Source organism: Coffea arabica, chromosome 10c (assembly GCF_036785885.1).
Source record: "Coffea arabica cultivar ET-39 chromosome 10c, Coffea Arabica ET-39 HiFi, whole genome shotgun sequence".
In the NCBI taxonomy this organism is placed as follows: domain Eukaryota; kingdom Viridiplantae; phylum Streptophyta; class Magnoliopsida; order Gentianales; family Rubiaceae; genus Coffea; species Coffea arabica.
The window spans coordinates 49595523-49621038 of record NC_092329.1 but is presented as its reverse complement, the minus strand read 5'-3'; the positions used below and the strand labels follow the sequence as shown (position 1 = coordinate 49621038).

Sequence of the window (25516 nt, the reverse complement as noted above, 5' to 3'; positions counted from 1 at the left end):
TTCCTTTTCTTTTTCAAGTTTAGTTTTATTTTTCTCGGTAATAGTTTGCAATTCATCTGATTATTTTGAACATGACAATCTTGCACGTTGCTTCTTTCCTCAATTCACAAAAAAGCACACTCCTCTGCACCTTGATTCTCATTGTTGCAACTATTCGGGTAGATATTCTTGAAAAATGTCAAAGACTTACAGAAAGAGAGTTTATTAATCAACATGTGGCAGCTAAAATCCAGCCAATTGATGTGCATATTCAATGATTTTGGACATCTCAAGGCACAAATAACATGAGAAAAAATTCAGCAACGATGCAGAAAGATCAGTGTAGTAAGAGTAATTTTAACTACAGAGATAAGGTATTCGCGCCCCATTATCTGGATTCTGCATTTCCTTCCTTATTCGCCCTGTGACCTGTTGTTTGAGCTCTTTCCTGTCTCCACCAGAAAAAAACAGCGCCATGTTAAGCTGCATGATCAGACCATCCTGGCTGTCCCTGACTTTCTTGTGATCGTCTCTAAGGCTTCTAGGGCACTGGTGAGTTTCCGGCAATTGCCTCCCACCTCCAAGGTGTACCTGAAGTTCCTAGCTTCTATATCATCTCCCATAAATTGAAGAAATGCCATATAAGCAGGAGCCATGCAAAGTTGCCAAGCTTCAAAATGCAGGCAGAAGCAGTGGGCCAAAACAATTAAAAACCTGAAAAGGAATACAATGTGCAACACGTTCATCATTCACGGTAAAGGAGTAAAGGAGGAAAATAAAATGCAGTACTTGGCAACATTCTCTTTAAGCTACCCACAACCACTGCTAATAATGAGCATTTGGTTCCCCTAGGCCTTATCTTCCTTTCATTTTCTCTAGTTTTGTTTTTAATTAAAGAGGGCAGATATTCATTGGAAAGACTAGCACTTACTGACTACTTGGCATTGCAAACTGTATAAATAAGAGCTCTTCTGTGGGAGCAAAAAGCACATCAGCCCAAAAGAAAAAAGGAAATATGAAATGAATTGGTTTTGTACAACTCGATCAACTACATGATTTTTAACTAGATCAGAACATTGCCTGCTCCAAGACTTTAAGCATGTTCAAATACCCACAAGTTACAACTAATATTTAACATCCATCATAAACACCAAAATAGTTTGGAAGCACTATTTAAGGAAAGTACAAAAAACAAAGTTACCTACAGTTAGCGTCCATGTGGCGGTTTCTACTTCTCAAGGATTAGATTCGACATAAAGCTGATTAAAAGTGCACGTCCACCTTGTGAACATCTCGCATATGTGCAACTAGGTAAGAAATATCCCCAAGAACTGAGCACTCTGAACCAGCGTATGGACGGTTGTAAGGTCTGAATTTACAAACAGCCTCACGTTTCAGCTTATGTAATAAGGAATATCTCAGGGCATCCAAGGGAGCAATACTTGGGTGGAAGTTCAAGTGATTCAGTCACTTTCTCTAGTGAAAAACATCTTATATCACCAATACCCGTTGGATAGCGATTATGTGCCCTCACTTTACAGGCAGAACAGATTGTACGCCCATTGTGCCACTGCAGTAAACAACAGTATGCTTGCTTAAAAAGCATGTTAAAAGAGAATCCGTGCAATGATAAACAAGGAAAACCAGTATCTTTCTGGGATACCAGTTAAGATGCTACGAGATCCTAAACAAGATTAAACAAACCACTTTCAATAGATTAAATCCTAAAAACACACGAAGAGAGGCAGAGAGAGGCAGAGAGATTGGAATCATTCAAGCAACTCTCACAGGAAAATAATCAAAAAAGAAATGAAATGAAACATGTAATAAACAGCTAGAAAATAAATGTAAATAGTGGAGCATCATTAACAGTTACACATGCCACAAGAGGGTCTAGAATGCTTTTAGCACTCGAGTAATTACACATGCACTCATATACCCATCTCTCTTTCATGAGGATGTATCTTTATTTTAATTTGACCAACTCAGGAGTAATGAAATATAACATGTCCATTAAATTTGGAGAGTCAAACGTATGTTATCTCAAGGACAAATTTCCATAGTAAAGATTCAAACTTGCATCAGTTAACCCATGAGGAATAAAGATCCAAACTTTGACATAAATTTGGAGGAATGACAGCTACAAGAGCAAAAAAGAGAAAAAGAGAGAAAACAATATAGAGAAAAGAAACAGACCTCACAGATTGGAGGGTACATAAAATTGGCACAAACCTGCTAAGGAGCTCATGGATACTGGGAAAGGGAGGAAACAGGACCCTACCATTTTGGTTGTTGATGATGTTTTTATTGTTGATGAGATTGATGTTGTACAATGATTTTGTAGAAGAAGAAAACTGGGAATTAATGTTCAAATGAGAAGAAGAATGGAGGCGAATCTCATCAAACCCGCTAAGGTTACAGAATCAAGGAAACAAAGTGCAAAGAAAATTCCCATTAAATGAATGAAATATCCGTCAAGAATTATTACAGTACATTCAATATGACACAAATCCAAGAGAATCCCTACATTTTGTATGATTTACTGAACTCACCATTATCAGAGATGTATTTTCATCTACCATTGGTTTGGAAATGCTTCCTTGTAATTTGACTCCTCTTCCACAGTTAACTGTCTTACTGTAGCATCCTTAGCACGGGTACTCAGTAGCTTCTGGGCTAGCCTGTCTTTAGTAGTTTCTTTCCTTTTCAGCATGGATGCGAGAGTGTCTCTCTTGTTTCTAAGCAAAGATCTTGGGCCGCTGACTGCCTCTGTATCCTCACCAATATATGAAGATCTTGAAGTTGAAGCAAGTGCAGCATCACGTAGAACTGCTTCATTGTGTTCTCTAACTTTTGCAAGCTTTGCTCTTTTCAAATCCTGTTTGTCATGGTATCTCTTCTTAGCTGCCTCTTTGTCTCTCTCACGAACATTTCTCACAGCCTGCTTGACTAACTTCTCAACTAAATCAGGACTCATCTCTTCCCCTGAGGAGTTACCGCCCCCCAACTCAGGACTTGAAGTCAGATTGATTGGTCTCCCTTCATCATCCCGAGGAATGATTGGTCCATGAAATGGACAAACTCTCAAGTCTTTTCTTGGACAAAGGCCCCCCTTCTTCAATGGGGCCCGACATGGTTGGATCTCAACAGGTTCCTCTTTGTAAACAATTGCCTGAAGATTCAACTCAGCAATTTTTTCTGCCGGAATCACTGCATCATAGTCTACCCTACCCCAATGATTTTCAATTTCTAAACCCCTCTGATTAGCCAATACATCTTGGTTTGAGCCCCAGTTATCCAAGAAAGAACCCCACTTCAGAACTGGGGCTTCAGCCATTAGCTTACTCCTCACAGGATTAGGTTCCATATGACTGTAGCCACCATCCAGTTTCTTCGCAGCTACCAACTTAGATTTGCTGCCTTCAGAAGCTTTGCCTTCAAACTTACTGGAAGTGGATGCAACACATAACTCGCTCTTTTTCTCTTCAATAAATGATTCTCCATTTGCATGTGATTCCAGAGTACCCTCTTCCCAAATATCTTCTTCCTCAGAAGTTGTACTTTTAGGAAGAGCACAACCTGAAACTTCACATTTTGTCTTCACCGATTGAAGGTGATTTCGAATATCTATGAGCTCCTTCAATGTGTTGTCTCGGAACCTGCTATCTGCCCCTTCCACCCTTATGAGGACAGAGGTCCATTCTTGCACTGCAGCCAAATGCTTTGTTACTAGAACTTTGTATAGTTCTCTCAATGCATCAAAAATTACCTTATTCTCACTATTCTCTTGAAGCTTTTCACCTTCTCTCAAGGAGTCTAGACGAATTTGTCGCAGTTCGGCATTGTGGAATTCTTCTATTTCCTCTTCATCCACAGGAACCAAAGGCACATTATCATCTTTATTTTGAATAATGTCCAGACATTCACTAATTTCATCAACTGTTGACTGAATATCATCTCTGATTGATGGCAGATTTTCCTTCAAGCTTTCAAACTTCTTCAGCAATATTTCTTTTGTCCTAATCTCTTTTTCCCTCCTTTCCTGCTGAATCCGAGCAGCATTTGCTTGCAAATTAGGGAATTGATAGCGAAGGGTATTCTTCAGATAGTCATACCCTAGCCTCAGCTGCCTGTAATGTATACCAAATGATGTGTTCCATTTCTCCAAGAACTCAATAGCCTTTGAACGCAGAACAGATGCAACAGCAGCAGGAGCTGGTAGCGGCAGATTCCTCCTGAATCCTACACTTAATGTGAGCAACTGATCTAGGTTCTCAACAAGAAGAGTTCTGAAAAGCTTTGACCGCATGAACAACTCATCTATTATGAGAAGTGCAAGGTATCGTACCTGTACAACAAGTTGAATATGTTTAGTTCCACCATGCAATTTTACTCCTGTATCATGGGATGGAATTTTGAGTAGAATGGAGATGTATGATTTAAAAAGGACTAAAAATAACACAACCCAATTTCCCTCTATGAAACAATAGTAATGTCATATCAGACAGCAAATGCCTTCTGGAGAAAGCAAAGGCTATCACTCCAGCTTCCACATAATTTTTCATTTTCTTCTGTTTTATCCATTCATGCACACAAATCCATAGCTGAGAATCAGATCTGAATGCTTTGGGCCTAAGGATCCACAAGTCTCTCTCTCTCTCTCTCTCTCTCTCTCTCAGCACGCACACACACAAAGACACAGGTTTTTTACTGGCTTTACCTATAACACAGTCTCTTCAAAATGAGCTGAGCTGAAAATGGATTATAGGAGAATTATCAAAGGCTTTGACTACAAGTGAGAACTTATGCAACTTACTATGTTTTCTGGGAAAGCATCTAACCCTCAGCCTTCTTTTTGGCAATTAAGAAATATATTCCTCTCCTGAAGCCATTTTTTACATCATAAACTAATTTTCCCAAATTTGTCAGCAATACTCTTGTGTCAACGGGTGCATCCTAACTTTTTCAGCAAAATAGTACATCTTCCAACTCAAGACACTAGATTTAGTAAATATAGCAAAAGAAACAACAAATTATTCAATCACATGCAATTTTCACGTAAATTGATCAGCAACCACATTACACTTAGTTACCCAAGCTTTTCCTTTTCGTTTTAGCTAAATACTCATTCCTACCTAGTAAATACATGATACCATAGAATTCAATAATATTTCACATCAAATAGAGTTATAACATCCTATACCTACTTCAAAAGCACTAATTTAGCAAGATTTATGTAGGCATATTGTAGTTTCCAGAAGATTATAAAAAAGCCAGCACTAATTTAGCAAAAAATCAGCAGCCCGATCTTGCTCCACTTGTAGACAAATAAAGCAGACACCTAGACATTCATGAATTAGAAAAGAAATAGGAAAGAAGAAGAAGGACAAAAAGAAGACACTACCACAAACAAAGCTTATGAATCTCAAATACTATCAAAATCCTCAAGCTTCTTCATCAAAGTTACAACTTTTCTTTTCTAAAACCATTACCGAGTAAATATGTGCAATTTTGAGATCAGCCTTCGACCACCACCACAAAATTGATAACATAATTGCAAAGATAATAGAAAGAAATTTCCTAAAAACCAAAAAAAATAAATACATAAAGAGAAAAATGAAGCACCTGAGAGTGGTCGCGTTTCATGAGGGACGTTAGGGTTTGGGCGGCGAGTCGGAGCTCGGAATCGGAGTAACGAACAGCTGATTTAATGGCTTTGAGAAGGCGAGGGTCCACTTCTGGCCTCGTAGAATTCGTAGCTTTTTCTATCAAACCGACCACCACCACCTTCCCTTCTGCTCCCCCCTCCCCTTCCTCCCGCGCCTCCTCCTCCATTTTTGAGGTTTTCATTTTGCTTAGGACTAGAATAGTACGCATAAATTTTCCCGGGATTACATCCCAGTTTTCTGTTTTCGGAAAGGGTTGAAAGGTCAGCGGACGTTTTAATATTACCATTAAATCCTCACCGCCTAAATAAATTTTTAAGTATTTTCATTTGAGTGTCTCAACTTTTAGGATTTTACTAGCAAGTAAACTTTTATAAGTCATTGCTTCTTTTGGTGCACGTAATGAACTTCCTGTCCGAAGCTTCACAGCTGAAGAAATCATGAGGGCAACCAAGAACTTTTCAGAACCAGTCCGTCGCCTGTTTGGCTGATAAGTTTTTGGTCAATTTTATCTATTACAAGTTTTTTAACAATTTTAACTACAATAATCTCAAAAAATTTTAAAAAATTTTTAAACTATACTTCAAAATATTCAAAAATTTACACACTTTAAAAATTTTTCCTATAACTTTTACAGTAAAGTTTTAGATAAACACCAAAAAAACTCATTTGTCAAACGCGGTACAAGATTGATAATATATTCACAGGAAACATGGGAAAATGCCCGGTTTTTTCAATTTTTTTTGACTGGGTAGAAGAGCTTCATGTGCTTTTCTTACACTGGTAAAAAAAAGCTACATTACTGTCCTGAAATTAGTCATATGGCAAACAAGATTTTATCCTGTGTATTCACGAAATCCCTTTTCAATCCAAGAGTAAGTTTAGTCCTATATTACTTCTATTTCAACTTTCAACCCAAGTGGAAAAAGTGAAGAGATTATGATCCAAACTTCAATTACCTTTTAAGTTTTTTTCATCAATATGGCTCTGCTTGGATATCATTGTTGGGTTAGTACATACATAGTACTGTTTCGTTAAAGTAGCAGGTTGCCACTTGATATTTGTGCTGTTGACTTGAAGACATAGGTATACTCCATGTCAAGCTAGTTTTACATGAAACCAAATAGAAGCTGGCAGTGAACTGGTTGGATGTTTCTTGGTACATGCCTTCCTTGTCAAAGTCAACCATTTCTATCTATGTTACTATATTGTGACTTTCCATCCAATTGTAGCAGCCATGTAAGTTTGAGATAATCAAAGGTTAATTTTGACACTAAATGAAATCTAAATAAGCATATGGTTCATTCATTATTGTGTTTATTTCTATGTTCTGATCTTTGAAGTCCTATTCCGGGGAAAAAAAGCAAAATCCAATATGGAACAAATCATTAAAGTTTTACCATTTCTTAAACCAAGAAAGGAGAAAGAAGAAGACAAGCTATCATACTTTTTCAAGAATGGAAGTTCAACATTGGAGGAGGTTATTGCTTCTTTTGGTGGACGGTACGAACCACCTATCCGAAGCTTTGCTGCCTAGGAACTCATCAAGGCAACCAACAAATTTTCTGAACGAGTTCGTAGCACTAACATTGGTGATATGTTTGCAGTTAATTTGAAAGAACGACCAGTTTTAGTTAAATTTTATAGTGGGCTGACAAAGAATTCTTCTTGGAATGAAACTGCCCCTGATAGAATTATTCGCGATATAGTGGTTACTTCACAAGTTAGCCACCTCAAGAATGTCTTGCAGCTTATTGGCTGCTGTTTGGAATTTGCGTATCCAGCTATGGTGTATTATTATGCTCCTGAATCTGAGTTTCTTACCAATCGTCTCAGCCATCTTAATAATGATGGTAAACTACTATCTTGGAAGAATAGACTGACAATTGCGACTGGTATTGCCAATGTCTTGCTTTATCTTCATTCTGCATTTTCTGCACCCATCATTTTTGGGAATTTAACCATAAATAAGGTGAGAATCGACCAATGTGGTGTTGCTAAATTATTTGACTTCGGCTTATCTATTTCCCTTCCTCCTGGAAAATCAGAGGTGGAAAATCAGCTGAAATGGATACATGTTCCGTCTGGCCCTCAAGGTTTCAAGTCAAATATTGTTACTCTGAAGAGTGATGTCTACAGCTTTGGTGTGCTGATGCTCATGCTCTTTACTGGAGAAACGGATGCAATCAAGTATGATGAAGAAATGGGAGGAAGAATTTATATCCTGGATTATGTTAAGAGGCATATTTTGAACAATCAGTTCAACCAAATAGTGGATCAAAATATGTTCAAACAGCAAGGTAATTATAATGATCCTGAGGTAGAGCAGCAGTTGCTTGATTTCCTGGATCTCGCTTTGAGATGCACAGAACATGACCGAGCGGATAGACCAGATATGATTGAAGTTGCAAAGTTGCTCCGTCAAATGGAGAAGTCTGTTCGTTATTCTTAATTTGCTCTTCCACTGCCATGGACTATGGGCTGAGGATCAAGTGCTTTATGTTTGTATTTTCACAGTAAAAAGCTTCTGTAATTCATGGTATGTTAAACAAGATTTTCAAGTGCACAAAAAGATTTTTGGCAGATAATGATCAAGTATAGCCCCAAGAATCAGAAAACCGAATTTGTAAGATATTTTGATTTGCAGGTCAATTAATGTAACTGGCACAATGGTTATCGTGATCAGTCGCTTACAATCCATCATCAGTGATTTTGGAATCCGACTGAAAGTTTTCATTTCTAGAGAAATTAGTACACATGAATAGTTAATTAAATGAAAATTCCAATTTGAAACAAGTATATTTGGCTCAAAATAGGCAAGGCATATAAATGTGGCCATTTTCCGGATGTTTCAATAGCTTGAATTGATGTCAGGGATAACTGCTTGGATATTTCTTGGAACATGCTTTAATGTGCCAAAAGTCAATATATGCGTGTTGTTTTTGACTAATGGAATGTTCAGTTGGATCATACTTTGATGTTTTCATTGTCCAAAGTCCAGCCTAGAATGGTTTGTTTACTAAAAGAGAAATCATTATTGTTTATCTACATCGGAAGTATCGTACTTTTGTGTCCAATGCAGACTTCACCAGATCAAGATAATCAGTTGTAGTTACAAGGAAGTAAGGTAACAAGAAAGCTCATTGATCTCTTGGAGATTTTGACCATTAAATCTTGATAGTCGGTAGCGTCTGCTTCATTCCTGTTAATTGTTCTTCCTGAGATAATCCAGTTCCCAATTTGAACTGTGAATCATGTTAGGTTGCAAATATGAAGTTGAATAAAATGATATGCATCTTTGCTTTCCTTAGACCCAAACTAAGAACGGAGGAAGAAAGAAGAAGATTTTTCTTCTACAAGAATGGAATTTCAATATTAGAGGATCCCATTGCCTCTCTTGGTGCACCTGGATGTTTCTTGGAACTTGCCTTCATGAGCCAAAGTCAATATTTGAGACTGCTAGATGCTGTTTGACTAATGATTTTAGATCATGGACTTCACTGTATCATACTTGGATATTTTCGTTTCTATTTCCAATCTATAGTATGGTCCATTCTGTAACAAAGATACAATTTTTTCTCTATAACGCAAGTATCATACTTTTGTCTCCATTGCAAGATTTCTCCAGTTCAAGGCAATGAGCATTGCTCACAAGTTTTAAGGTAACTAGAAATTGAGCTCATTCATCTATAGTTGACAGCATCTGCTTCATTCCTTTCATAGTTTTGTTCTGAGATAAGATAATCCAGTTCCCAGTTTGAGGTCTGAATCAGGTTACATTGCCAAAATAATGATGGATAAAATGAAGCGTGCTTTTGCTGTCCTTAGGCCAAAACTGAGAAAGGAGAGAGAAAAAAGATTGTTTTGCTTCTACAAGAATGGAGGCTTAGTATTGGAGGATCTCATTGCTTCTTTTGGTGCACGTTATGAACTTCCTGTCCGAAGCTTCACAGCTGAAGAAATCATCAGGGCAACCAGGAACTTTTCAGAACAAGTCCGTCAAACTAAGATGGGTGATATGTTCACAGGAAACATGGGAAAACGCCTGGTTTTAGTTCAATTTTACAATGGTCTGGGAAAAGATTCAAGGTGGAATGAAAATGCTTCAAACAGAATCATCCGCGACATAGTGATGAGTTCACAAATGAGGCACCTCAAGAATGTCTTACAACTTATTGGTTGCTGCCTGGAATTCGAGCATCCAGCCATGGTGTATTGTTATGCTACTGGAACTGAATTTCTTGTTGACTGCCTTAACCTGCCTGCTGATGATGGTAAAGAAATACTGTCTTGGAGAAGTAGAATAAAGATCGCGAGTGATGTTGCCAATGTGTTGGTTTATCTTCATACTGCATTTTCTACACCTGTCATTTTTGGCAATTTAACCATAGACAAAGTGATAATAGACCAATTTGGTGATGCAAAATTGTTCGACTTTGGCTTATCTATATCACTTCCCCCTGGAGAACTAAAGGTGGAGAATCAGCTTAGGTGGGCAGATGTATACACAGATCCTCAATGCTTTAAATCATACTTTGTCACACAGAAAACTGATGTATACAGCTTAGGCGTTCTTATGCTCATGCTCGTAACTGGAGAAACAGATACTGTCATGTATCATACAGGAATCAAAAGACTGATTCATATCCGAAAGCATGTCAAAGGGTACCTTGACAATGATCAGCTCAACCAAATTGTGGATCCTAAGATAATGGAAGAGGTAGGAGATAATTGTGTGCATGAGCTAGAGCAGCAGGTGCTAGCTTTCTTGGATCTCGCTTTTAGATGCACAGAACATGAGCGAACCAGTAGGCCGGATATGATTGATGCAGCAAAAGAGCTTCGGCAGATGGAGAAGTCTGTTTATCGTTGCTAGTCTATAACCTGTTCACAATTGAAGTTTTCTTGACTGGGTAGAAGAGCTTCATAGTTCTTTTTACACACATAAAGAGGGATAAGATTTCAAATTGTGTATTTCATGAAATCTCTTTTCTTTTGGTCCTAGATTTGATATGTGTGAACAACTATAACATCTCTAGCATATGTTTCGAGAATCACAAATGTAAACTAGCTGCTAGTCTGCTACAAGGTTGAGTCGCACCTGACTATTGGCACTGGATATTGAGAAGCTTATTACTTGATAAATATCACGTCTTGTATATTGGGGAATTCAAAACTACAGATCCAGTCATAACAAGAATAGCGTTGGAGAGCATGTTCAAATTCCAATTATGGTTTACTTAAATAGACATTGCTTTTTAATTCAGGAAAAAAGAAGGTCATGATCAAAGAAGAGAAGGGAGAACAGAAAAAACAAGGCCCTTGAACAGGGTAAAAAGCCAACATTACAAAGATTACCTTTACATTCATCAAATCAGATCATGGTTCGCAATATCGGCTGAGTCGTAAGTGGAATGGAGGGGACCGATACGATACCGATCTCCGAATTACGGATATTGCCATATCCGCGACGACTTGCTTTGACTTAGTCGATATTGGCCGATTCGAATCCATGATGCATGATATTGGTCGATATATCCGAGTCCATTCGGAATTGATTCGGATATTTTTTTAATTGTGCTCTTTTTGGTATTTTATAATTTTAGTAATTTTTTCAAAATTTTTGGAAACTTTCATGTGCTATAATGTGCGTATCACCCGATATTTAACTGATATGCCGTGACAGATGCGGAGCAACCGAAACCGCGACAGGAACGCGACCCGCAATAGCGAACCATGGATCAGATAGGTAAGAGTATTTCTTTTATCTAAGCAACATATGTTAAGCTCTACTTTTGTAAATGTAGATGAGATCTTCAATTCAACTATTTTAAGTGTCTGAAAAACATCAAGAACTACAATAGTCACATATACCAACTAATTAATAAGGAGGTGCAAACACATTTTTCTACCTCAACTCTTTCAAGCGGGACTAGTTCTGTTCCAGACACACGTATATTGAAAATCGTGGAAAGCACCAAGCATCTGCTGGGAAGCATCTTAATATGGCCTTTAGAGTCTAGGTCTAAACCAAACTTCATATGGTCATTGCATTGGGTAGCTCTTAAATGCATTCGTGCTTGCCTAGCCAATTAATTCTCTGACCTTTCTCATTCAATACAAACTCTCAGCAATTTCTTTGTGGAGCCCAGAAAGGAAAAAGATGTTGCTCTTTGTTGAATAAAGGTAGAAGAAAGAAAAAATCTCACTCTTCTTGACTAAGGGGAGGGGCAACCCAATTAAGTCGAATAAGGGATTAGAGGTAAGGACCAAAGGAGTGCACAAATATACTCTTTGAAATTTTTTAACTATACAGTGGAGATTTAAACTCTCAACTAAAAATTTGGAACGGGCTTTAAATCTCTTTTCAAGGGCAAGTTATCTTGTTTTGGTAGCTCCGTTATAGACAGGCAGAGGAGTCAATTGCTTATTTTGGTGATGTGTGTAATAATCTGATTAGTTACTAACCACTAGTTTTATTACTGTAAGTACAAGATCTTCATCAAACATAAAAAGTATGGAGGGAAAAAAAAACAAAAACATCTATACAATGGTCATGAGGCACACCTTTCTTTTTTTTTTTTTTAATTAATTTTTCCCTGAAATAGAGTTGATAAAGGGTAAATTAGCACATTAGGCAAAAATATTGAGGACATAATAGTAAATTCACATGGAGTTTCATTGATAGCGCGTGCTGAGATCTTTCTTGGTACATGCACTGAATGTCAAAGTCGATTGGATATATTCTGCTGCAGGAAAGCTGATCTCCCCAACGTTTCTCTGTTTAGCGTTCTGGTTGCAACTGGTTCCCTTCACAATCTTTTTACAGAAGTTACAGGTAATTAAATTTTCATCTATCTTTTGTAAGCAGTAAACCTTTAACTCCTAAAATTCTGATATCAGATGCTTCATTTTAATAATAATGTTTTGTTCTGTATTTGTTCTAAGATAATCGAATTCCTTTTGCTCTAATGTAATTTCAGAACCATATTCGTAAACATCCTTACATGGATCGTATCAGAAAAGCTTTACCATTTCTTAAAGCAAGAAATGGGGAGGAAGAAGAGAGATCATCCAACTTCTTGAAGAATGGAAGTCTAGTCTTGGAAGAGCTAATTGAATCTTTTGGAGGACGATACAAGCTTCCAATTAAAAGCTTCACTGCAAAACAACTCATCAGGGCATCGAACAATTTCTCAGAGCAAGTTCCTCACATGACTGATAATGGTTACATGTTCAGAGGTAACTTAGAAGGTCGTCCAATATTAGTTAAACTTTACAGCAATATAGGCGACTCTGATAAATGCGTTCTTCGTGGAGCTACCCGCGACTTAGTGATTACTTCACAGATGAGCCACCTCAAGAATGTCTTCAAGCTCATTGGATGCAGTTTTGAATTCAAGTGTCCAGCTATAGTGTATGAATGTGCTGGAACTGAACTTCTTGCCAAGTATCTCAGCCACAAAAATGATGCTAAACGACTGTCTTGGGGAAGTAGAATAAAGATTGCCAAGGACATTGCCAATGTTATTGGCTATCTTCATTCTGCGTTTCCTACACCGATTATTTATAGAGATTTGACGCCAAATAAAGTGATAATAGACCAATGTGGTGTTGCTAAACTTTTTGACTTCACATTTTCAATATCTCTTCCTCCTGGAGAACTGCAGGTGGAAGATCGTGTTAAAGGGACATTTGGATACTTAGAGCCTCAATACGCAATTACAGGCTTTATTACTCAGAAGACAGATGTTTATGGCTTTGGGATGCTCATGCTTGTGCTTTTCAGTGGAGAAACAGCGATAATGAAGTATCAAGAAGGAACAGTAGAACCGATTCATGTCAGAGATTACATCAAAGACTGCCTTGACAATGCTCAAATTAACCAAATTTTGGATCCACAGATTATTGAAGGAGAAAACGGTGACGGGCTCAGGCAGAATTTGCTGGCGTTCCTGGATCTGGCTTTAAGATGCACAGAATATGAAAGAGCTGATAGACCAGATATGCTTGATGTTGCAAAAGAGCTCCTCCATATTGAGAAGTCTGTTCGTCATTAGCTCTACCACCACCACCTGATCATTGAATGAGCTCAAGGGCCTGATCCATGTTCTTACGGTACAGCTTCAAGATACAATTGTACGTCTGTAGGTAATGTCAGTAATAATCTGAACTTCAGTTACACAGAAATCTCTCTCAATTTTCAATGACTTCCTGAGAAATGCTTCATTATAACAGTGTAATCAAACTTCATTTCTGAGAAAATTATTGCATAGATAACATCAAATAGGCTTCATAATTGGCATTAAAAGCAATCTGGAGTAACTGAAAATAGGCTAGAAACTAAATATGTTTTGCAACATAAATATTTATCTGTACTCTTTAGATTTCCAACAAGCTCAATCAAACAAATGTTGAGTTCAGATTTTTAGCCATCTTTCAGGAAGTGAAGGAATATTGCATTGGATAATCCAAAACAGACTGAGTGATGCTGCAGGAAGATTGTTGTTTCTATATATTACGCCTTCTTATCTTTTTTTTTTTTTTTTTTTGTAGAGCCCTAGTGTGTAAAAACACTAATTGCCACTAATATTAATCGATTAAATAATTACTGATTTAATTGACTAATTTGGCAGGGGATTAACAAGTCACATTGAACATCGGGCCCTTGACATTCAATTAACAAAATAATCCCATGAAAATTCAAGTAGACAACATGCAAATATTAACAAATTAAAGAACGCATGAAAACTAATTAAATTTCACAGATATTCGAGACTGCACCGTTGAATTGATCCTTGACTAGATAAAAGGCGTAGCCACGCCTCATAAGAAAATTTCCGCACAATTCCATTGATTTCAAAGGCATTGGTTTCTTGCTATTAATCGAGAAAGAAAATTTGTTTTCCAGTAGTCTAATCGAAGAAACGCAAAAAGCGATACAATGATAAAAGAAAAGCAGCGGCCAATGAATAATCACCCAAAAGAAAAACTAACTGTCCCTAATCTAAAACAATTCCTAACTTCTCTACGTGGTCCCGCCGAATAAGGAACAAGCACAACCCAAAAAACTTCCTGCACCAACCGAGGCTTTCCTTCTTATTTTGTTTCCTATTACTAGTAGGACTCCAATCTCCTAATCAGCAAAGGAAATGCAATCCGTTTGTAGCACCATGTGGGCCCGGTTGTTTGAAGTCTCAATTGTCTCCAGAAAGTCCCTCATTTTTTGTAGTTTTCTGCTCCATTCCCTGAAATTAAGTCCAAATACCATATATAACCAAATGTAAGTAGATATTAACAATTAAAACAATATTTGGTAGGGACAAAGGGGAAATTAATAATAAAATAACTAACAATTAACACTCTATTAATTTGCACACGTTGTAACTCACTTTGCACAACATGTAACTATAGAACAAAATTTTGTGAACTCTACACATGGTATGAAAAACGATGTAAAAGATGAAATCTGAATCTTACATTTTTTTGGCCAAATCTTGGCCATCAATCTTTCGGAATAGTTGTTTCCTCCAACCGTTCCTGCTCCAAATCCTCAAAAGTCTAAATCACTTAACTACCAAATCAAAATTACATTTAATATATTCATGACTACAATACTAGAATGACTTATATATTCATGAGTGACGTTTCTATTTATACCGATGATATGGTTTCTCTTTCCTATACAGGGGATAATGCACTATTGGCACTTCATCAGTTATAGTTATTGAGGGCCGTTTCCAGATCTAACGTTTCTTGGAATTTTTGTTCTTTCTGTTGTTTAAAGATTTCATTTCCATATAAACAACAACTTTAATCTAATTTCAACCTAAATCTAACTGTGCTTCAAATTCTCTTCTTGTAATAAACAAATACCCTTCCTTTAAAAAACAAAAACCCTCAAAAAAAGGCAATTGAATTTGGCATCATAATATATTATTATTTATTTAATGGTAAGGGCATCAAATTTAATCCTGATAGGAATCCTTTTTTTTTCACTCTTTTGGCAGAATTTTAGCTAAATATCCTCAAAAACTAAGAAAGGGATGCAACTTTAGAGATATATCATAGTCATCAATTTTTTTAATTGAGAATGATGATATATATTGACTATGAATGGTATTCCTCACGCAGCATCCCATTTATTGAACTCTTGATCACCGTATAAGATTTTGATGACGAAAAAGCAACCGAGTTTGATGTTTTTCCGTAGCGTAAGAGATAAGAACTCATTGAAGTGACCTGACAGTAAGGAAATGGGGCCAAAACAAGACAAATGCATGCCAAATGTCAAAGTAAAACCACGCAATCTGCTTGAATCTTTCAGAAGTTCTATGCATAGTCTAAGCTGATCAATTATTTAAATCAGAATTAAGTTCGATACATAGGCAACTGGAGATACTTCCCATACCTTAGAATGAATTACTGGTTTTATGATATCTGAGAAATTTTCTTGAGGACCAAAGCCAAAAAATGATACCTCTCTTCAGAAAACGACAGAAGGAAGATGAAACCTCACCCTTCTTCTTGGAGAATGGAGGTGCCCTGCTAGAGGAGTTAATGGCTTCTTTTGGTGGAAGATATGAAAATCCAATTCGAACCTTTTCGCTGAAAGAACTACTTGGAGCAACGACGGACTTCACAGAAAGAGTCGTCCTGAGAGATAGTGGATGCATGTTTCGAGGTTTTCTTGGAGAAAAACAAATCTTGGTCAAGAGATTCTGCGCATATGAAGACATCAGCCCTCATGTTTTCCGTGGACCTATTCGTGATATAGCGGTTTCTTCCCAGATGAGCCACGTCAAGAATATCCTGAAGCTTAGAGGTTGCTGCCTGGAATTGAAATTTCCTGCTTTGGTGTATGAATGCTCTGCAACTAAGCTGCTTGCTGATCTCCTCTATCACCCAGACGTTGAGAAACTGTTATCTTGGAAAAGCAGAATGCAGATAGCAAAGGGCATTGCCAATGCAATTGCTTATCTGCACAATGCATTTGCTACACCTATAGTCTATAGGAACTTAAAGCCGTCTACAGTCATCTTAGACAAGGATGGTACTCCTAAACTATTTGATTTCTCCCTCTCTGTAAAGCTTCCACCAGGAAAATCACAGGTGGAAGACGTTGTAATGGGAACATGGGGTTTTGTAGATCCTGAACACTTGGAATCAGGCATTGTTACTGAGAAAACTGATGTGTACAGCATTGGTGTGCTTCTACTGGTGCTTTTAACTGGAAAAGAAGCCATGTGCAAGAATCATGTAGGGAAAAAGGTAGACATCGTGGATTATGTCAAGTATTATATTGATAAGAATCAATCTAACAACATTCTGGATCCTAGAATCTCGATGGAAGGAAATGTAATGCAAGACAAGCAATTGCAAGCTTTCTTGGACCTTGCAATGATGTGTACTCAGACGAAGGCACCCAATAGGCCTGATATGATTCAAGTTGCTAAAGAGCTCTGCAAGATAGAGAATTGTGCTAACCATGGTCAGCTTTAAATAGAAAGCACTGCAGGATGGAGGTTCAGAACTAGGGCATGAACTAGCTGAATTGGAAGCCATATCATTACATGTAAGAGACAGGTACGGAAAGCTTGTTAACCTTTTAAAGGAAGTAGGGTTGATCACTGAATAATGTTGTCATAAGTTCAGTAAATTCGCTAGAACGTCCAAGCTTTTAGTAAGCAGATTAACATATCTGTATCTAATGTATCTTTATCGAACACCAGAACCAATATGTTTGTTAACAAGATTTAAACAATAATCTCATTCCTATTCTCCAGTTAATGGCCAAGAAGAGGAACCAATCTAGGATAAGAACTATCCAGAGAATTTCCAATTCTTAAATGATATGATTGTTTCTTGACCAAGGATGAATCAATTTTCTAACGGCTACTCGATTCCCATCTTCTAAAACACTGTAAGTAGATCCCAAGAGCGGCCTACATTATAATTTTGAATCAGACAAGCAATCTGTGGCTTGAAGAATTTGATACTGTAAATTGATGTGAATACCCTACCAGTAAGCTCAAGAAGTTGGAAGATGTCACAAGGTGAAATAAGCAGCTGAAACTAAAGCAGGAAGATGATGAAAAGGAAATGCCATTGGGGGTCCTTGGACCAATGAGACCAGGATGGTGTCTGCGCAGTGTGGCTGTGACCACCCTTTCTTTGTTGTCTTAGAACTCCAGCCATTATGATCTATCTGCATTACAGCTGTCATCGTATCTTCCACGAAAAACATGCAAATGAGGCTTGAAACAGGAAGCAGTAGAAATTATAAGTCAATTAATTAGGTCAAACATATGAAAGGATCTGCTAAACGTTATTTGAGAAAGCAAGAGTTATAGCTATTATTGGACGGATTGCCCTTTCTCAAGAGTTATTGGACAGATAACCGTCAATGCTTTGTACAAGTGAAGAACTAAGACCGCAGTGCTAGCAGGCCAGCGTGATGAGCTTTCTGATTTGTCTAGAGCTCTTTTATCTGCTCTAAGCAGATGTAATACATTCTAGTACTTCACAACTAGTTCCATAGTTGGCCTGAATTTAGGATTATGGTGAAGACAAAAGGAAGCAAGAGAAAGTATTTCTTGAGCAACTTTTGAAGAATTTGCTTTCTAACTGTGGATCCATGATTTTCTCCAATTGACTCTTGAAATCCTTACGAGGCATGAAGAAATCAATCGGATGGATTTGTCCATGCTAAAGTAGAAGGCAAATGGGATGCTGCAAAAGATATCTGCAAATATGAAAAATGTGCTAATCTCTGACAGCTTTAATAGGAAGCAATCTGGAATTAGGTTTGAGAAACAAGGCATGAACTTGTTGAACAAGGAGTTGCGCCATGCTGATGAACTTGTAATCATCTCCTTAGGCTTCTTCACAACATATTCTCACAATTATGATCCTTGACCATGATAATTACAACTCCCGTGGACTAGGAAATTGTTTGATCAGGAACCACCTACAGAATGATTGATTCAATTCGCTTTACATTTTTGACGCAGGAACTGGAAGGGAAAATTACACCATCTCTCAAAGCTTCACCACAGAAACTGTTGTAATCCTGGAACCAAGACCTCTTGAGCTAGTGCTAGTCTTTGACAACCTTCATTCAGGTTTTCAAACAATAAAAGAGGTGAAATTTGCTTTTTAGTCTATTCATAATAAATGTGGAATTGCCAATAAGTGATAAATGCACAATTAGCTTTACTGATCATGCTAAAAAAATAACAGACAGACAAACAGAAAAACAAACGAAGACTCAGAATGTCTGGCAATGAACATTGGTGTGAATGCACTCGGATACTTCCAGGCATCCTGGGGAGATTCTCCATAGCAGCTAGAAACTTCCATCTAGCCATGATTGAGTGATTGATATGGAGATGATAATGATGATAACTGTTAAAATAATTAATTGATAGGATCAAGCCACTTGCCATTGTCACGCAAAATACTTCAGTTTTCTGTACAAGCACGCTTTCGAGTTCAGAAGCAATTCTGTCTTATGGTTATTCTGCACTTGGATATTCCAATTTGCCAAGAACCTACTGGATGGCGCCAAACTCATTACCTGCATTCCCTCTTTGCTACCTCCTTTGCAGTTCCAAGCACAAAATATTCAAGAAATAAAAAATATCATTGACGGTGTAGAAACAGAAATCCAATACTATATAATTTTGTTGCTTTTTAGCCTAGGCTAACATCCACGGATGGCCTATCTATAATTTGCTTTCTTTCATATAGTTTTCCTTTTTTTTTTTTTTTAGCTTTTCTTCTGTTCCATTTTCTGTTTTGTTAATTTTTCTTTTCATTTACGTTTTTTATCTTCGTTTATCTACTTCCGTTACCAGTATGTTCTTTTTGCCTTCCAGAATCCTTTAACATTATCATGTGATCACAAGAATAGGCCTGAGGTAATGGGTGAAATTTAAAAGACAAAACGATTTGAGCTAAAAGTTAATTTTGGTCTTTGTAACAGAAACCAGAAGGGACATAGTTCTGAGGGCAGCCACAACTTTCTTGGGTTGCAAAGCTTCAGCTTCAATTGGAAGGCTGTTAAAAGTGAATCATTGAATTTTGAGATGGTACATATTTTCTCAAGCTAAGAGTTGAGGCACAAATAATTACATTCGACATTTGAGAGTTGTAAGTAACTATGTACAGTTATCGTTCGAGTGATTTGATGTGTGAGAATGTACATTGTTTCTAGTAATAATCACTAGCAAATGTTAAGGGGCTTCACCTTGTCGCTCAAGCTCATTCTTGGAAGGACATCCCCATCAAAGGACTATAAAACTGTAATCACTATTACCTTTCACAGACAAGTGAGGCTTGGATTACCAAAGAAACAGAAAGCTGCAGAAGACACCAGTTAGCTAATCAGGACAAACATACGAAAGGATCTGTTAATTTTTAAAAGAGATAACAACAGTAAGCTATTATCGGCTGGGTTCGATCAAAGCATTGATAGAATCCTAGAACTATCAAGACGGCTAAAGTTGCTGGATATGTTGATGTGCTTTCTGCTTTATCAGGGCTCGTCTTTCCTTCTTAGCAGCTGCTACACGTTCAAGTACCTTGACAACTTCTTCCATTGATGGCCTGAATTGCGGTTCATATTGAAGACACATGGAAGCAAGAGAACCTAATATTTGTGCAGCTTTAAAAGGATATTTGCCTTCTAACTTTGGATCCATAATTTTCTTCAATTTGTCTCTTTCGAGATTCATAAAGTATGGAATTGGATCGATTTCACCCCAACTAAGCCGCTGTCTCCCTTTTGTAGATAAACCTGTTAGCATTGCAACCAATACCACACCAAAACCATACACATCACTCTTCACATTTATAAGCCCTGTTACATGAGAGAGACAATTATTAGTATTATAATCTCATTTTTTGTCAAGTCAAAGTTTTTTTTTTTTAATCCGAGTTAGCTACCACTGGAGCTTTATTTTCTTTGGTAGTGCTCTTGTAGCACAAGATCCCCAACCAGTAGTCTAGAATCTCAAGAGATCAATCTGGATGGGTTACCTGCACCTGCACCTGGAATGACATTCTCAGGAGGAGCATCAACATATCTTCTATTCCTTAAAAAATTAGGATGTACTTCATAGAAATAACTTAGACGGGTTATCTTTGCAGTGCCAAAACCTGATATCTTCGCATTGTAAGCCTGAAAACAAGATAGTAAACCAAAATTGAGATGGATGAGAATTGCATCAGTAAAAGATTTGTCAGCAGTTTTACTGAAGATATAAAAAGGCAGCATGCATTTTGAATTTTTTGAACTAGTTTGATAAACTCTGGTGGATAATTGGATATATATTATTTGATTGCACATCCAATAAACTTGCATTAGTCAAATATTTTGCTTCTCTACTTACACCATCAAGCAAGATGTCTGAGGTACCGAAATATTCATAAAAACCATGCTTCTGTGTTGCATGCAAGAATGCTAGGCCTCGAGCTGCTCCAATTAAAATGTTAAGTCTTGTGTCCCAGGAAAGTGGCTGAACATCAGAGCCAGCTAAAGACATCCAAGTATCAAGATTATTTCAATTGAAAATTTTCTAAAAATAGATGATGCTTAGATTGTTTGAGATACTAATAGTGCAATATAATCTAAATCTCACCTCTAAAGAGATGGTTGTCCAGGCAGCCACGTTGCATAAATTCATGGACAACAAGTAGGTCTTTGTCCTCACAATATCCAAGAAACTCGACTACGTTAGGATGAGAAAGCCTTCCAAGTGAGTGTATACGAGACTGCCCAGAAAATATGAAAGAAAAACATAAAGCATCACAGAAAAGTTTGAATAAGGAACGAAAAAGCAAATTAAAGTTCAGCTACCACTGAGTTTGCCAATGAAAGATTTCTCATATGGAGATGATGGCAAAAAATTTCCAGAGATCTTAGGAGGATATGCTCTTGTGTTGTATGAGGTGGAAAGTATGTTTGAACCAGGACGGAGCAAAACTTGGAAGTTGAAAATTAGATACCAGTTGAAAGAATTGGTTTTGCTAGAGATCTAAAGTTAGTTGCTACGTACAAGATTCGTTTCCATTACCTTAAATAACTGCATATATTCAGAGGACATATTTCTAACAGCAACTACCGATCCACTGCCATGCTTTGACGAGGATTTGTCTCGAAGCCAGGCTTGGTATACTCTCCCAAATTCAACTTCTCTCACAGCTATGTCGCATCCAAAATGTCTGGTTGCAGTCCTAAGTTCTGAATAGGAGAAAATAGTTAAACTGGGGTGAGCGAAGATCCCTCCATTTGGATAAGTCTCCTCAGAGCCACCAGCTTGTGAGATTCCATGGTTACTTGAGGCAGTACCACTTCCAAAAGTTTCTGTATAAGCAGTTGCAGGCCCTGTCCTTCCTGCAAGATATACTTTTATTTTCGCATTCCTCATTTCACGTTCTTAAAATGCAAATGACGTTCATAAACCAACCTACAAGCTTAGATCCCCAGAGTATCTCTGCAATCTCCATAGCTGCTCCAACTGAGACATGATTACCCGTAGTCGTGGGAGATTTACTGGTGAAGCATGATGATTTGATATGCTCTAAAGCCAAAAGTATCTGAGGCATTTTGGGTCGTTTAGAAGATTCAGGACTGACACATGCCTTAGCAATAAAAGAAACTGCCCATACATGGGCCAAGACATGCTTAGCCATGGCTAAAGATGAGTCGACAATGTTTATAATGAGTTCAGCATTGTCAGGGAGAATATTAGACAGCACGTCTGCCATCCAACCATTGGTTGTGGAATCATCTGTGGCACTTATACCCAGCTTGCCTGTGACTAGCTCCAGCAGGACCTTTCCAAAGCTATAAACAGCATAGGAACCAGATGCATAACTTTCATTAGATGTACCTGATCATTCATGATCAAGATAATAGACTAACTTAGACAAGAATATCCAGCACATCATCCACAGTTTAACTACTTTCAAATGAAATTCACTAATGATTACCAGGGAACCCAAAGGTTACTGAATGTATTGAAAAGAAAAGGACACAGAAAGATCTATTTGCTTTAGCAATTGTCATGGAACATGGGGAAGAAAAGCAACCCTATAGCTGAATCTGGAAAATTCTATGAAAATTGCTTTATCATTTTCATCTTTTAATAGGGAATATCCGTCCAACACTACACTGTATTTCCTTATTACTTCAAAATGATCAAGTAGATGGTTTTGCCTAGTATTACTATGGCATAGACATGTATACGCGAGGTCCTTTTAGCAAAATCAGGTCTATGTAATTGTATAGAATAAACTAAATTGAACTCAACAATTCTATATGTTAAGGTTACAATAGGTACGCTTCGTGCCAATTCAACCACTCATGTGGAATAACAAATGTTTCTTGATGAGGGACTATCACTGAATGAAACTTTACGTACCAATGGTGCCTTGTCCAAATGCCCTGAGAATATTAAGAATGAAATATACATGTCAGACATCAAATTTGAAAACTGGGTAAGCAAACGAGTGATGGTTTCAGTTTGGCGGGCATAGTTTAGACATCCCCAAGAACCAAATACTTGTAGAATCATGGAAAAGCAGAATGTAACACCAGTTTCACATGTAAAATTGAGGAGCATTAAGTGTCAATCTGACTGATAGATGTCATATCAACCAAAAGAAGTCAATTCCTGATCCCTTCTACATTTTCAAGACAGCAGATGGCTGTTTGGGGATGTTGCAATCTTGGCTTGATTTATTTTATTGTAAAGGGGGTAAGCTTATATCTACGCCCTCCTTTATATATAAAATTAGCATTATATGCGAAAGCCAAACGCCCTCAACAGGACAATTTTGATGTCTATCAATGTGCAATGAGCACAGTGCTTTTAAACTTTTGGCTACTGCACTGACCTGGAAATACCATTCTTCTGACGCATGTGGTTTTCTTCAGCAAAGACCTCATAAAGGCTTAACGTCACTTCAAACTTGTCATCAAGAAGTATGCTACTTGCTTGAATGTTGCTAGACAATAGAAAGATAAGCGGCAACTTATGTCCCAAAAGCCCAAATAAACATACAAATAATAAAAGTTTGCTAGGAAAAAGTGAGGAACATCTCAGCTACCTGTGAACAAGGGGAGGGACACATTGGTGTAGATAGCACAAACCCTCAGCAACTTCAGTTGCTATCTTCAACCTCGTTATCCAGTCCACCAATCGTAATTTTCTAAGATTACCTGAATCTATTTTTCTAGAGAAGAAAGTTAACAAATCCTTTTTAGCCATATTCTTGTAGACAAGAAACTTCTCCTTCTCATTCTCCAAGCAATGACCAATCAGAGGGACAAATCTATGATGATGAGAAACCTTCGCAAGAATTTCCAGTTCTTCTATGAAAAGGGATTCTTTGGTGACTGATGAGAGATCAATTTTCTTGACTATAACCGGAGTCCCCCCTTCTAGAACTCCAAAAAAGAGATCCCCAGAGTCGCCATGCTTGATGAGCTTGTTTTCACTCAAGTAATCCGTTGCTTGGAGAATTTGATTGTATGACAATGAATCCCCCACCAACAAGCTGGAGAAGTTGAACGATGAAACTCGTCGAGAGGAAGAAGCTAGATCGAAGGAGGAAAATGATGATAATGATGCCAAGGAAAGCTCACTTGGAGTCCTCTGAGCAGTGAGGCGGAGATCTTCTCTTCTCAGGGTGGCTGTCACCAGCCTTTCCCAGTTGTCACAACTCCTAGGCATCTATGATCTTTCGATCATGACTATCATCACTTTCCTATTGAAAATCAATGGTAACAAATCATCAAATTCAGATGATCTCAGGTTCAATAGGAAACTTATGATGCAGAAATGTTTGAACTAGTCGGTGTATTGTTCAGTTGACTCTGAAAGCTAATCAACTAGTCTTCTCGCAAACACTTTGAACTAGTCTGTAAACATGTGTTATATTGTCCTGTAGTTTCACTTAATACCACGGAAATTCCCTATGATTTGATAAAGGCCACCCAATCCCTCGTGGTCGTGGCTTCATGTAAAGTGGAATCAGACAAAAAGTTGCTTTAGTAGTAATATTAATTAAAATGCCCATTATACCTTTAATAAGTAATAGATTTTTATATTTTGTTTGAGTTTTTGTGATTTTGATACTTGCACTTCTGATTGGACTAGTAATACTTAACAACGTGTTTTGCAAGTGATTGTATTAATCTAAAATATAACACTTTTAAGATACTAAAATTTTTTATGAAATTTTGATTATCAGTTTTAGAATGGAATAATTCTTATATATATTTTTAGTTCCTTTAATCAATTTTTGTAAAAATATTTTTAAATTTTGAACTCTTATATGGGAATGTTTTCTAAAAGTATTTTTGACCTTTCTAGATAAATCATAATCCAAACACTGATGTACTGGTATTGATTCTCTATAAGAAATGTACATGCATACATCGAGTTGGGAGTAAGAACCAAAATTATGGACATTAGCAAGGTAAATTTCTCGTACATGCATATGTCCAAGGGTAAAAAAAATTGCTAAACATTAGTAAAATAAAGATTTAAGCTGTAAAAATAATTTTGATTGGATATATCATTGATGGGGTGTTAACGATCTATCACATGTAATTATTTCTAGCTATTTGTCTATTTTTTCTTTTTCAACTATGGAATTTTTTCTTATTTTATTTTATTTTATTATACTACTATCCTTTTTTTTTTGTTTGAATACATATTCATCTAATTTATTTTTTAATCAAAGGAAAAAGAATTATGGCAATGAAATTAGAGTTGGTTCGTTGTTTATAGATGAAATATATGAACAATTTTCGTTGTTTTCTTAAATATGGTTAAGTTGAACATAATTGCAATTAA

General features: G+C 37.2%; 6 protein-coding genes across 8 annotated transcripts; 4 read left to right on the top strand and 2 right to left on the bottom strand.

Moving 5' to 3' along the window:
* Positions 1–186: 186 nt before the first annotated feature.
* On the bottom strand, positions 187–5884 carry LOC113715200 (UV-stimulated scaffold protein A homolog). 3 transcript variants are annotated; one of them, XM_072069116.1, is made up of 4 exons: positions 5605–5884; positions 2532–4374; positions 1181–1549; positions 187–693 (listed from the first exon to the last, which is right to left on the bottom strand). In XM_072069116.1, the coding sequence occupies exon 2, from the start codon at positions 4286–4288 to the stop codon at positions 2555–2557; it is 1734 nt and encodes a 577-aa protein (XP_071925217.1). In that variant the 5' UTR covers positions 4289–4374; positions 5605–5884; the 3' UTR covers positions 187–693; positions 1181–1549; positions 2532–2554. The 3 variants fall into 3 exon arrangements, with proteins under 3 accessions (XP_071925217.1, XP_027095244.1, XP_027095242.1); XM_027239443.2 differs by having other exon boundaries at positions 2532–4327; positions 5605–5882; XM_027239441.2 differs by having other exon boundaries at positions 1185–1549; positions 2532–4327; positions 5605–5882.
* Positions 5885–7242: 1358 nt separating this feature from the next.
* Positions 7243–8097, top strand: LOC113714179 (non-functional pseudokinase ZED1-like). The gene has a single exon (XM_027237972.2). The coding sequence runs from the start codon at positions 7243–7245 to the stop codon at positions 8095–8097; it is 855 nt and encodes a 284-aa protein (XP_027093773.1).
* A 1341-nt stretch (positions 8098–9438) lies between these two features.
* Positions 9439–10521, top strand: LOC113714178 (non-functional pseudokinase ZED1-like). Its single transcript, XM_027237971.1, has one exon. It carries the CDS (start codon positions 9439–9441, stop codon positions 10519–10521), a length of 1083 nt encoding a protein of 360 aa, XP_027093772.1.
* A 1860-nt stretch (positions 10522–12381) lies between these two features.
* LOC113715181 (non-functional pseudokinase ZED1-like) lies at positions 12382–13932 on the top strand. Its single transcript, XM_027239425.2, has 2 exons — positions 12382–12483; positions 12629–13932. The coding sequence occupies exon 2, from the start codon at positions 12653–12655 to the stop codon at positions 13703–13705; it is 1053 nt and encodes a 350-aa protein (XP_027095226.2). The 5' UTR covers positions 12382–12483; positions 12629–12652; the 3' UTR covers positions 13706–13932.
* Positions 13933–15846: 1914 nt separating this feature from the next.
* LOC113714872 (serine/threonine-protein kinase ZRK1-like) lies at positions 15847–17417 on the top strand. The gene has a single exon (XM_027239001.2). The coding sequence runs from the start codon at positions 16119–16121 to the stop codon at positions 17145–17147; it is 1029 nt and encodes a 342-aa protein (XP_027094802.1). The 5' UTR covers positions 15847–16118; the 3' UTR covers positions 17148–17417.
* Positions 17418–19693: 2276 nt separating this feature from the next.
* LOC113714871 (uncharacterized) lies at positions 19694–24620 on the bottom strand. Its single transcript, XM_027238997.2, has 9 exons — positions 23763–24620; positions 23550–23660; positions 23075–23097; positions 22118–22543; positions 21725–22044; positions 21290–21422; positions 21041–21183; positions 20688–20829; positions 19694–20508 (listed from the first exon to the last, which is right to left on the bottom strand). The coding sequence occupies exons 1-9, from the start codon at positions 24386–24388 to the stop codon at positions 20147–20149; spliced, it is 2286 nt and encodes a 761-aa protein (XP_027094798.1). The 5' UTR covers positions 24389–24620; the 3' UTR covers positions 19694–20146.
* Between the last annotated feature and the right edge of the window lie 896 nt (positions 24621–25516).